The sequence below is a fragment of the Syngnathoides biaculeatus genome, chromosome 14, assembly GCF_019802595.1.
Source record: "Syngnathoides biaculeatus isolate LvHL_M chromosome 14, ASM1980259v1, whole genome shotgun sequence".
Taxonomy (NCBI): Eukaryota; Metazoa; Chordata; class Actinopteri; order Syngnathiformes; family Syngnathidae; genus Syngnathoides; species Syngnathoides biaculeatus.
In genome coordinates this window covers 20,707,734-20,720,828 of record NC_084653.1, presented here as the reverse complement: position 1 = coordinate 20,720,828, position 13,095 = coordinate 20,707,734, and the positions used below count along the sequence as shown (strand labels likewise).

At 42.9% G+C, this 13,095-nt stretch overlaps 1 protein-coding gene across 9 annotated transcripts in view; it reads right to left on the bottom strand.

Moving 5' to 3' along the window:
• asic4a (acid-sensing (proton-gated) ion channel family member 4a) overlaps positions 1-13,095 on the bottom strand; it is a 186,489-nt gene that overhangs the window by 6,727 nt on the left and 166,667 nt on the right. For 8 of the 9 annotated variants that reach the window (XR_009798193.1, XM_061842114.1, XM_061842113.1 and 5 more), the window contains 5 exons: positions 10,792-10,936; positions 9,438-9,565; positions 9,179-9,332; positions 3,012-3,065; positions 169-322 (listed from right to left, as the gene is read on the bottom strand). Coding sequence is in view for 8 of the 9 variants with exons in the window: in XM_061842114.1 (XP_061698098.1) it covers positions 169-322; positions 3,012-3,065; positions 9,179-9,332; positions 9,438-9,565; positions 10,792-10,936 (635 nt within the window). In the remaining variant the exon portion in view is untranslated. The remainder of the gene's footprint in view (positions 1-168; positions 323-3,011; positions 3,066-9,178; positions 9,333-9,437; positions 9,566-10,791; positions 10,937-13,095) is intronic. The other variant, XM_061842109.1, reaches the window with a different exon arrangement.

The window sequence follows — 13,095 nt, the reverse complement described above, 5'->3', positions numbered from 1 at the left end:
GGAAAGGAAGGTGATGCTATAATAAACACGGCGTTGTTGTGTTTTACGTCGTGCGCAAGCGATAACGGGCTCGGGGTCAGCGTTAACGATCAATTTTACGAGAAGCGCATCACCGCTGTCGCTCTGTCGGCGAGATTAGATTAGGTTGTCGTCCCGGAGAGCTCCTACCTGATGTAGTCTTCAGACTTGTCGTATTTCCTGGAGAGATAGCGAGCGGAACCCTTGCTGGGGATTTTGACCATGGAGAGCTCTTTGCCGTAACGGGTGAGATTGCAGGGCGTCTCGCATGGACACGTGTCCCCGCTGGTCTTCTGGAGCTGTGCTGCAACGCCACGCGGACAACAAGCTCATTTTAGAAACTGCCGGGTCAAAAAAAAACAAACAAAAAAAAACACTGCGCAGAATTAGGAGGGACATCAAAAGTGGCAGCCGGAAATTGGATTTGAGGAACGTGTGCGCAGGGTTTGAGGGCTGAACTGCTAATAAGAGAAAATGAATCTCCACGCTTCATGTAAAAATGTACAGGATTAACCTACTGGATGAAACTTCTTTAGTTCTAGTTTCAATCGTGTCCCTTAAAAAGTACAAAGTCCTCATTAATTAAAAGAATCAAGTATGAATGGAGTTGGCTTTAACTTTGTACCTCTTTTCTTCTCACAATGCATTCAGTCTTAACAAAAATCCAGATACCAAACTGTGCCGAATGTTATTTACAGCAGTGATCCCGAATTGTTGGGTTGGGGCTCAAAAATGGGTCAGTGAGCCATTTGAATGGGTCGCGGGCGAATAGAAGGAAAATTAGAGCGGGTCCTCGGTTCACGACGGTAACAAAATATGACATTTCGAATATACAGACAGGATTAAGATTCACATGGTACGACAAGGAATGTTCAGTTCGCACAACAGACTGTTTTCGACTTTACGTCACACAGCTTTGACATTTTGGTTTGGTGAATCCGTGTAAATAAACCGTAACTAAGCAGGTATCATTTCAGAAAGGCGTACGAATGGGGGCGCACTGCTAAGTTATCGGTCGCTCAAACGAAAGTGGGGATTGTAAAGCGTCTTTCTTTCGAATGCCAGCCGTAATCAAGAACCAGCGCGAGAAAACAGAGCAGTTAGCAACCAAACGACGACAACTGTGGCTCTCTCGTATTATTGGAGCCGATCGAGCAGCCAAGTCATTACCTCATGTCAGCGTTTGGTGTTCTTGGTAAGTATTGGATACTTTTTAGAATTTCACACCTACTGAGCAATAACTAAATTCTGCGAAGGAGAAGTATTCTTTAGGGCCAAGGGCCTACATAACACTCGTGTGTGAATGCAACGCATGTCTCCAAAATCTGTATTTTCTGTTTTATCATAATAAGTTTGCAAAAAACGAGTTACCGCACCGCTAGCTGTTTCGGGAGTTGAGTTAAAAATGTAGCTGTGGAGGTGGAGAAACTCGTCCCGGTCGATCCTCCCTCTCGGTAACAAAAACGAAAATAATAATCTACACCTCTTTCGTTGGTATAATCAACATAATTTAACAACGCTGACTAATCTTAGCAGTGTGGAGACACAGGTTGCTTACAATGGATACCCAGCCATTGATGAATCGGATGTAGGCCTCCAGACCTTTGTAATTCTTTAGTTGGTCCACGATATATGTGCTTGTCGAGAAGAGGAAATAGGCGACAATGTCTGGAATCGGTTACCGACGCCCACATTTGCGTGCTCCATTTGTTTCTCCAAGCCATATGGGTCGATATTGTCGATCAAAGCGCACTTCTTGTCGTAACGGTTTCTCCTAACAACATCTAATGAGCCTCGATAACTTCCCAACGTCTTTTTAGCCGTCATGCGTCACTTTTAACAGTCGTACGGACATTTGTGGAACCCATGGGAACCCATCCAACGTGGCCAGGTGACCCGGATGTAGTCACGTGGTCGAAAACAGTCCATTTACAGTTTCCATATTGGATAGTTTTACATTTACGCCCTGTTTTTTTTTTTAAATCCAAATATTTACAGTAATTATGAGTGATACTACGTTACCGTGCGCTTATGGCATATATTTTGTCAATGTAGGAGCATTCAACGACAAATAACATTACGCCATGTATGCGGAAGGTTTTTACTGAGGGTGTCATTGTTGTTTTTATACCATAATAATCCAGACTGATAAAACTGTTATGGTTCCAAAATAGAAGACAAAACATGAATGTAGCATTTTCTACAATAGAAAACTCAGCGCCATGATATGTCATGTTTATCATCAGTTTCTTAAAAATGTGCCCTGAAAGGTTCTTTGAAAATGTGTGAGATTAAACGACGATTCAAATGTTTTCTAAGGCTGTTTTTGAACAATTTATTGTTCCTAATGTCTTTTAAAGTGTTTTGCGACTCCGTGACTTTGAGGAAAATGCCGGCGCGGGTGCGGCAAACGATGAGGAGTGATTTACAATGTGTCGTCTAATTTTATGCAGAAGAACAATGCCATATATTTCTCATGTGGGAACTCCTCTCTCAAATTATATTTGAAAGTATTATCTTCCATCAAATAGTCATCATTCAACTTTATTCATGAGTGTGAACCAAATGGATAGAACTCATTCCCAATATATTGAATATATTTTAAATTTAGCGATGGGAGACGCAATTAAATTTGTGGCTTAAATGTCAGAAAAAAAAGTGTAATTACACAGCACACATACGTGTCCATACGTGAGCATAAAATCTTTTTCTACTGCAACGTTAATGCATTTTTGTTCCCAGACAATATCTGCCAAAGGAAAAGAAAGATCAGACTCCAGAAATGACGAATACTTTTAATATTAACGGTTCAACGGCGGAGGTCAACCCACTTTAAAGTGACGGAATCACAACGGGAAAGTCATTTCGAGATATTCAGATTACCTCCTATTTTAAAAAAAAAAAAAAAAAAAAACGTCAACTGGTGCTGTTTACCTATTGTGTTGCATTCTCTGCTGTAATGAGAAAAGAAGTCAAGGCAGATCGTTTCTTACCGAGTGCTTTGTCAACACAGTTGATTTTATTTGGAGGACAGATATCAGCGGTTCCTGGAGAGGAGAGGACATAATGAGTCTGATCAATCACTAACAAAATGATCAGTGACCCGCGTCTGGCGCAATGAGGGAAGAACGCCTGTGAACAACACGCCGTCGCTTATCATTCATCTCCGAACGGAGGCAGACGCGCCGACGGTGACTCGCGGGGGCCCCCCGTCCCTGAGAAATGGAGCGTGCGGCCTGCGCGTGTCGCGTAAACTTCCCCAGAAAAACACATCGGCCGGTCCATCAAGCGCGGGAATTGATTAGCGGCGCGAGTCGTTAACGGGGTTCTGTTTTTTCCCCTTCTTTACGAGCTGCGTTGATTAATGTACGGCAAAATGACGTCGGCTTGTTTATGTGACTTTTCCCCACCACTCACAGTTACGTCTTCTTCTACCTGGTTTGTAAAACATCGTGCAATTATCACCAAGAGGAGAAATTTCAGGCGTGAATGATAAAAAGATAGCCGTACGTACATATTACAAAAGCCGTGCTGTGTTTCCGTGAGTTGTCCGCACGTCACAGGACAAGAACAGGCTAATAGCTTTTTTTTTTTTTTTTTTTTTTTTTTTTTTGGGTGCTTTCCCATAAATAGAAAGAAATCCAGACAGTAAAATATTAACTTGGAGGCCACCTAATCTTGGAAAACATATTTTTGCTTCTATGCCTCAGTGGTGGGTAAGATTTAAAAGTGTGAGATTGCTTTAAATGGAGTCACATGACGTCACAAAATATGCATTTGTAATAGTGTAATTGCAGACTAACAACAATCCATCCATTTTTTTGGAGTGATTAGCCTCGAAAGGGTCAAAGGTGAGCTGGAGCTGATTTTGGGCAAGAAGCGTTGTACACCCTGGACTGGTCGCAGACCAATCACGGGGCACATACACACAAACAGTTATTCACACTTTTAGACAACAAAATGAAGTCACTGTGAAATCGCGGCATGGTGGATCAGTTGGAAAGTGTTGGCCTCACAGTTCTGAGGTCCCGGGTTCAATCTCGGACCCACCTGTGTGGAGTTTGCATGCACTCCAATTTCTTCCCACATCCCAAAAACATGCAACATAAATTGGACACTCTAAATTGCCCCTCGGTGTGATCGTGAGTGGCCCTGTTTGTCTCAATGTGCCCCGTGATTGGCTGGCAACCAGTTCGGGGTGTACCCCCCGTTGACAGCTGGGATAGGCTCCAGCACTCCCCACGACCCTTATGAGGATAAGCGGAAAAAAAATGGATGGATGGATAGTAAAGTGAAGACAAGCTGTAATTTTGGCATTTTGACAAGAAACATGAAGCCGACGTACATGATTTGCTTTCGCAGGCCATATAAAATGATGTGCTGAGTCGGTTCTGGCCCCCAAACCTTGACTTTTAAAACCCGTTATTTAGAATCTTAAACGTAGCTAACATTGATATTATTTGGACTGTAGGATGAAACTGGAGCATGTGGAGAAAAACGCTCACAAACGTGCAAACTGCACATGGGGGTTTTGGAGCCCAAAAACAATCCTCTGTGAGCCAGACATGCAAATCACTAGGGCACTGTGTTGCCCTACAGATGAAGACCCTTCTTCTTTAGTCGCAAACAACATATATTTTTATTGTAAATAATGTAAAATTTAATGTAGGGGACATGTGAAGATCTAAATACAAGTGAACTCCAGTAATATTACAAAATTACTATAAAACTAACACCAAGCCTAACCCTAACAATGATTTACATGTATAATCCATTTACCGTAATTTCCGGCCTATAGAGCAGACCAGATTATAAACCTCACCCAGTACATTTGTAAAGGAAATACCATTTGGTAAATACATAAACTGCACCTGTGTAAAAGCCGCAAGTGCCCACATTGAAACATGAGATATTTACAAAGAAAGACGGTACACAGAAAGAGTTTTAATAGCTTAGCTTAGCTTAACATAGCAACAAAACGGTAGCATAAACTGGACTGTTAAATAAAAACAAAACATACCAATAAAAAAAAAAAACAAAAACAAAACAGCCGTAGCAGCTACGCAGTAGCAACATGGTAGGACAGCACTAACAGACCTGGCTAAAATAAATATACTGGTAAAAATCACTGAGACGCAGCAGTGACACAGCAGCAACGGGCTAGCGCTAACGGTAGTGCGGTGCTAACAGGGCCTGTTAAAAAAAACAAAAAACGGTAAAAGTCACTTCCTCGACACATATATTCCACCGGTGTCACTCTTACCCTTTCCGCTCGAGTGCCCCCCCCGGCGGCATTTAGAAAAAATGCACAAATTAACCGCATCGCCACATAAGCCGCTGGGTTGAAATTGTGTGAAAAAAGTCGCGGAATAGGCCGGAAATTACGGTATACACAGAACAGAATTTCCAGGGGTAATTAAAAATGTGTGTGTGTGTGTGTGTATTCCAGTTCCAAAATGTACATATACAGTATATACGTTCATGAACAGATGGCGCCTGAGGAATTTTTGGAAAGTATCTACGCAGGACTGCAACCACGACACATGCAAGGGAGGATTATCTTCCACATCCTGTTTTCCGGGTAAAACTGTACAAGTCGGTGCTGCAACATTTGAACAGCTGCGTGTGAGAGTGTGTGTGGTTGAGACTGGAAAATAAAAAAATAAAAATAAAAAATAAAAAAAACCTTTATTCACAAGTCGGATTCGTGCTCCCTCGACAAGCTTTAGAGCCAATCGCTCTCAGGAGTGCCATAAAGGAATTTCACTCTCTTAATATTCCACAATAAATTGTGCTCACTCGTGTTAAGTGAGGCGCACTAACGTACGGTACTCGACTTCATCGGAACCAGCGGACCAAAGCGTCCGCATTTATTAAATCTGAAATCTCACATAAATAGAATTCCTGATGCAATACATCACCGTGGGAAGCAAAGTGCCGCTTTGTCCGAATTCCCCCGGCGATCGCCGCTCACAATCTGTTAATTTAAACGTTTCTCACGCCGCGGACGAGTTTGTGATTTCTTCACGACACGACTGACACGAGAGACACGGACCGTTTATAATTTAGGTGACAAAGTGATTTGCCAGAGTTAAAAACAATGGAGCAGCACTTGTCATCACGCAGTTGTCATAAGATAATGTAATAGTGAGATTAGAAGGCAGCAGCACTATTATTCTTTGTCCACTCTCAATTTCGCTCTCTTTCATTTTTTTTCATCTTCTGACATTACATTTTAAAATGTAAATGTCTGCAGACGCGTCACAACTTCAACAATTTAACGTTTTTCCCTACGGAAAGCGATAAGATGACGCGACGCTGAACCCGACACTAAATTTATATCCTGTTGTTGTTGCTGCATGCATCCAATTAGATCTCTTTCCTGATCTTTAATTCAGCCACCCGCTCGTTGGATATAAACACACAGTTTAAATTCAGCGACATTAGTCTGTGCACTAGTGTTGATGTCACACATGCTGTGCGAGTCTAGACATCTAATTTACTGTTTCCAAGATTGGCGTCACAGTCATATCCTCCAGATGATTAGGGAAAATGAAAAATCGGGAATCAATAGCGATAAACGTCTGACACAGCAAACACTGTTTTCTAAGCCGACTCCAATTTGTCCGAGCCTGTGGGAGATTGAGCATTTTATGTGCTTTATGGCATAATTCAATCATAAAGACACCGTCAAAGTGAAAGATACAAATTCAAATGGGCTTAAAGTTAAATCATTTGGTAGCGGACGAAAAAAAATAAAATATGCCTCAAAAGTTACATAGAAACATTCTGTATTTTTAATGTTTCTACATGAAACGTAAGAAACTCCATGAGCGTCAACAGTGGGGAGTAACAAAAGGTTAAACGCTACATAGTGTTTAGTAGGACCTGGGTTTAGTCTTTCCTTTCACATGTAATTGTTTTAATTACATATTAGCATGAGAAAATGCAGCCAAGAACATAGCTGCCTTCCTCGTGCTATGCGCTCGAAAGCAACAACAACAACAACAAGCTACAGTGACGCCTCGGTTCTCGACCACAATCCGTTCCAGAAAACGGTTCGAGAAATGATTTGTTCGAAAACCAAATCGATGTTTCCCATTACAATGAATGGAAAAATAAATAATGCGTTCCAAGCCTAAAAAAATTAGGCTTTTTAAAGTATTTTTTTTTAGCTTTTCCTGATAATACACTGCATAGTAGAAATACATGTAGAGTTTAAATATTTTATATAATAAAATAATTGAAGAATATATAATATATATTTTTTGCTTAAAATGTATGCTTTAGTAGTAGAGTAGGCTAGGCTGGGAATGCATAGCGTATCTGTAGCGACTAGGCCCCCAGCCTTGTAAACTTTTTTTTTTTATTAACGAAAGTGCAGAATAACTTTAAACAAGCAACTTGCGTTCTTTGGAGCCATTATCGGGTGTTAATGCGGTAGTCCTCGATAAGAATTAAAACAACAGTCACTCCCGGGACACGTCTGTGTATAGAGGCTGTGTTATACAAAATAAAAGTGCGCTAGTTGCGCCACGCGCGTTATATCATTTCCGTTTTTTTCCCAGGGGGTGTTCGAACTGACAATAACAAAGCGCATCATGGATGGGTAAGCTGCTTGCGACGTGCGCATTATGTTATTTCCGGGTTTTTTTTCGGCGGCGTGGGGATTCAAAACAAATCGCGTCGTGGGTCAGCTGGTCTGGCCGCGGGATTTATTGGGGGCGTTTGAGTATCGATTTTCGTTCGATAACAGAAGCAAAAAAATTCTACATTTTTGTTTGAAAACCGATTTGTTTGGGATGTACGAGAACCGAGGCTTTAATGTATATACATTGGCGATGGGCCGACCCGACAACAGGTTGATCAGAAATGACACTCGACTGAGAGCTGCCATCCCGGCTGAAGAGCATTTCGGTCCACGTAGCACAGCTCAAGGTCTCACACACACCAAATTACATCTGGGCGCCGAGGGCTCAAGTGGGACAAAATGCAGATGGCCGAGTTAGCGCATGCCTCATGATATATCATGGAAATGCAAAGCTGTTGCAGACCGACCGATTATTAAAACCGTCACCTGCAAATACTCTCATGATAAACTGTTCGAGTACTAATTGAATTCTTAATTTACCCTGGCTGTCACTCAAAGTTAGCCAACCCTCCATGTTCTGGACTGCTTATGCTGCGCAGGATGCAAGAGGGCTGGAGCCTATCCCGGCGGAATTAGGGTGAGAGGCGGGGTACACCTTGGGTGGGTCAACCGTTAATCACAAAGCTGACATGTCAGGTTCCACAAAAATGGGAAATGGGAAATTTCTAACGTGAGCTCTGTGGAAAAGGAAGTGGAACAATGGCAAGACCTTCAACATTGTGGAAATACAGTAGTACCTTGTGAATGGTTTCAATATGTATTTTTTTTTTTATAAACTGCAATGTACATGGGGAACAGTGGATCAGCTGGTAAAGTGTTGGCCTCACAGTTCTGAGGACCCGGGTTCGATCCCGCTCCCGCCTGTGTGGAGTTTTCACGTTTTCCCTGTGCCTGCGTGGGTTTTCTCCGGGCACTCCGGTTTCCTCCCACATCCCAAAAACATGCAACATTAATTGGACACTCTAAATTGCCCCTAGGTGTGATTGTGAGTGCGACTGTTTGTCTCTATGTGCCCTGCGATTGGCAGGCAACCAGTTTGGGGTGTACCCACCTCCTGCCTGTTGACAGCTGGGATAGGCTCCAACACTCTCCGCGACCCTTGTGAGGATAAGCGGCAAATAAAATGGATGGATGGATAACTTTTATGTTTTTTTTTATAAACTGCAATATAAAGTACATAGCATAATATTTGCAAATGTGCCTTTAAGAGCATATTGTGGCTCCAAATGACTGAAAATGACTGTGGCTCTCCTTACCCGCATGCTTTACATTACAGTAATTTTATTGCTCTTCTTCACCTGAGTGGCGGCATATCTGAAACTCGATTGTACCTTTAATATTGTCTAACATCAAAAAGCAAATCGTCAAATGTGGTACTCAAAAGTGAAGGCACCCCAGCAATGCTTGGCGGGTGTATAAAGTGTGGTGCGGTGTACTATTATTGCTCCTGCAACAACGGCAGCAACGAGTAAATATACTTTGTAAAAGCTCGGCGTGAACAGACCGTACCTGGCATGTGCACCATCCTGCAGTTGCACACCCGCACAACCTCGTTGGTCTCGCAGAGCAGGCGACAGGCGCTGATGCTGTACGTGTCGTATCCGGGGAACTTCTCCTTGCTGCTGGAGCGGCAGTTCCCCCAGGGCTGGGGCAGGTAGGTCAGCTGAGCACAGAGATTTAGTGGCCGGGCGGCCGGAAAGGTTGTCAGGTGTTCCGCGCTCGGGCTTGAGGAAGATGTGCTTTGATGATGATGAAGATAAAGACCTACCCTTTGCTCCTGACATGAAACAAAGGTCTGGAAGCCTGGAGAGACGCCAAAGCCCAGCTGGTGAATGTAGGGAGGCTCATCCTGGCTGTGGATTTGAACCCGGATTCCGGCCTCCAGAGACGTCTCATCTTCGGAACGGGAGCGTTGTCGCAGCGCGGAAAGTCAGACGACGAAGCAAATGGAATGTCAACATGTGAGACGGCAGATTCGGATGCCAATGATATTTTCTTGTCTGTAAAATGCACACGGAAACTACATCCCTTCAAAAATGTTGACAAATATGATAACTGCTTGCAGCATAGTGATTTGACGCCGGCACAGCAGAACCTCAATTCACAAGCTTCATTTTAACATGGTAGCCGTTTCCAAACTGAAGAAAGTTATTATCCATCCACTTATCCGCCACTTATCCTCACGAGGGTCACGGGGAGTGCCGGAGCCTATCCCAGCTGTCAACGGGCAGGAGGCAGGGGTACACCCTGAACCTCGGGGCAATTTAGAATGTCCAATTCATGTGCATGTTTTTGGGATGTGGGAGGAAACCAGAGTGCCCGGAGAAAACCCACGGAGGCGCGGGGAGAACATGCAAACTCCACACAGGCAGGGCCGGGATTGAACCCAGGACCTCAGAACTGTGAGGCCAATGTTTTACCAGATGCTCCACCGTGCTGCCCATTGTTATTATTATTTACTTTTTAAACAAATGAGTTTCTTCAACTCCTGTTCCACTGTATAAATTAACAGTGGCCACTTTTACACACTTTTATACATATATATATATAAAATATAATACACATGTATTCTGATGATTTCTTGCTGGGGATGGGGAGAATGAAACCAGCTGCAAATCGACAGTTAAGATGTGCACACAGGAGCAACACGGCAGCACAGCACTACTTAAGTTTAGCTTGGTGCCTACGGGGCCGGTAAAAAAAACAAACAAAAAAAAATGGTAAAAATGACTGAGACACGGCAGTAATACAGCAGCAACATGCTAGCCCGGTGCTAACAGGGCCGGTTTAAAAAAATAAATAAAAATCATAGCAGTAAAAGTCACTTTCTCGGCACATATATTCCATCGGTGTCACTCTGACCTTTTCCGCTCGAGTGCCCCCTTGCGGCCGTTAGAAAAAAAACGCACAAATTAGCCGCATCACCGCATAAACCGCAGGGTTGAAAGCGTGTGAAATAAGTCGCGATTTATAGGCCGGAAATTACGTTTAAGTTTTCTCATCTGATCATAAAGTGTGTCGAGAAAGGGTTGGAGTACATTCGCCTAAAATGATGATTATTTTATGTTAATTCAACATTACGATTTAGGGATTACAATGTAGCCAAATGTTATCTGTCTTACTTGTCTCTCTCCATATCGGCAGATATTCATCCTGCTGGATATCCAACATGATCTCCAGCCCATTCCCCATTCCACCTTGCTTGGTCTTCCTGGACGTGGTCTTGTTTCCGTTAAAAGTGTAACATTTCCCATATCTGGTGTAAACCTGCAAGAAAATAAATACAATCCTATCGTGAGTTTGACAAACTCAAGGCGCTTCCTGCGACAAGCTGCCTAGAACATGAAATATGTAAGCTAACCTTCTGGCTGCGCAATTTGTCTCGAAAGGCCTTCGACATAATCAGTATGTTTCCTCATTATGGTTGTATCTGATTGTATTAATTAGATCTTGTTGCGATTATCGCCCAAAGCTTTAAGAGCCCTGTCATTTCAGAAAGTTAGCTTATGTTACATAATGATAAGGAATCAGCAAGACTTCTGCTTCCAGAGAAAAAAAAAGAAAGAAAGAAAAACATGGCAGTAAATTGCAGGAAAAGCAATCAGGTAAACTCGTGTTCCTTCAAACTTTGATGTCAGCACATAACAGTAAAATAAAACCGATGTTGCTGCGCTTGCTTGCAGTGCATTTCTTGCTCCGTGCCGGCTTGGCAGCGCCGCGTTGCTTTCTTTCCCTGACGGAGGCGACGACGCCACTGCAGATAATAAACGGCCAAGATGTCACTCCTCATAGGCGCGCATCATTTTACAAAGGCTCATTATCCAGTCCCTCAAACAATCTCATTTGGGTTTAATCGCAATGTTTGGTGCGATGAAATATGGAACTGAAGGTCTGATTGAATTTCCGAACTTGATTTGCTCCACTTGATGGTGTATTCAAATAAACAGATGTGTGGTTAGATGTACAAAAAACCCCGAGGGTAAATCGGGTAGAACTGCACAACACCCAAAAATCATCCATCAAGTATCGATACTGGCTTGGGTTGTCTTCAAACGCGTGAGAACGATGGCTACATCCCGTTATTTTTTCTCAATTTATGTTTTTCTGTATCAACTTTTAAAACACAGAGCCAAGTCCCCCCACGCTCCCTGACTATTATGTTGAATCCAAACTAGGTTTTCAAAACATTTTGAAGACATTAAAGTGTTGAAACCGCTCGTTGCAAAGTGCCTGAATGATGTGCAATGATAAACACCCATTGGCAAAAACATCGGGGGAAACAAAAGGCTCATTGTTTGTGGTGGTGGCAACCGCATCGGACTGAAAGCTGTTTCTAATATGTTTGTTTCGTGTGTAATTTGAAGGGCGGCACGTCGCCCGAGTGATTAGCGCATCTGCCTCACAGTTCGGAGGTCACGGGTTTGAATCTTAGCTCTGGCCGCACTGTGAGGACTTTATGTTCTCCTCGTGGCTGAATGGGTTACTACATTACTCCCGAAAAACACACATTAGGTTGAGTGAAAAGTGAATTGTCCGTGGGTGTGAATGCAAGTGTGAAGGCACGGTTGTCTATGTTGGCCTTGCTACCGGCAAGGGGTGTTCCCCGCCTTTTACCCAAAGTCATTCGGGGTAGGCTCAAGCTCGCCCTCACAATCAATAAAGAGCTCGTGCATGTGACGTCACCATTTTCACGGCGCCATATTGCCGGTCAAAAAGAGCTGCTCGACAGTGTGGGGGACATTGAACCGGAGCAGAATATTCACAATGCCGCAGACTTGTGCTGTTGTTTGTAACAACAGACGAGATAGATAATCAAAAAGGTCATTCTATATAATACTCGCTGAAAAAAACAGAAAAGACCGATGGATTTCGGCAATTAAACGTGATGGATGGTGCCCAACCAAATACAGTTGACTGTCACTTCACTTCAGGTAGGAATTATTCTCCTCAATCTCAAATTACCAAGAAGTATTTATAAAGCCAAGTTGGCTCATTTAAGAACAATGCGTTTAAAAAACAAACAAACAAACAAACAAACAACAGGGAGTTATCTCCAACGTACACGGAAGCATGTTGCGGGCACACATTAATCTTCGGTAAACCTCACCCCGACAGACTTTTTTTTTTTGTCATCTCATATGCATTGTTCTCAAATGAGTTCAATGCGTATTTTAAAAAAAAAAGAAAAACCGTCTGTCACACAGAGCTTTACCGATGTTCAATGTCTAGCCGCAACGCGCTTCCGTGTACGGGGGCTGAAGCCTATCCCAGTAGTTTATTTTCTTTTTTTAAATATGCATTGGACTCATTTGAGAACAATGCATATTTAAAAAAAAATGTCGGTCACGGACAAGTTTACCGAAGTTTAACGTGTGGCTGCAACACGCTTCCGTGTATGGAGGAGCAGACTCGCTGTCTTTTCAATT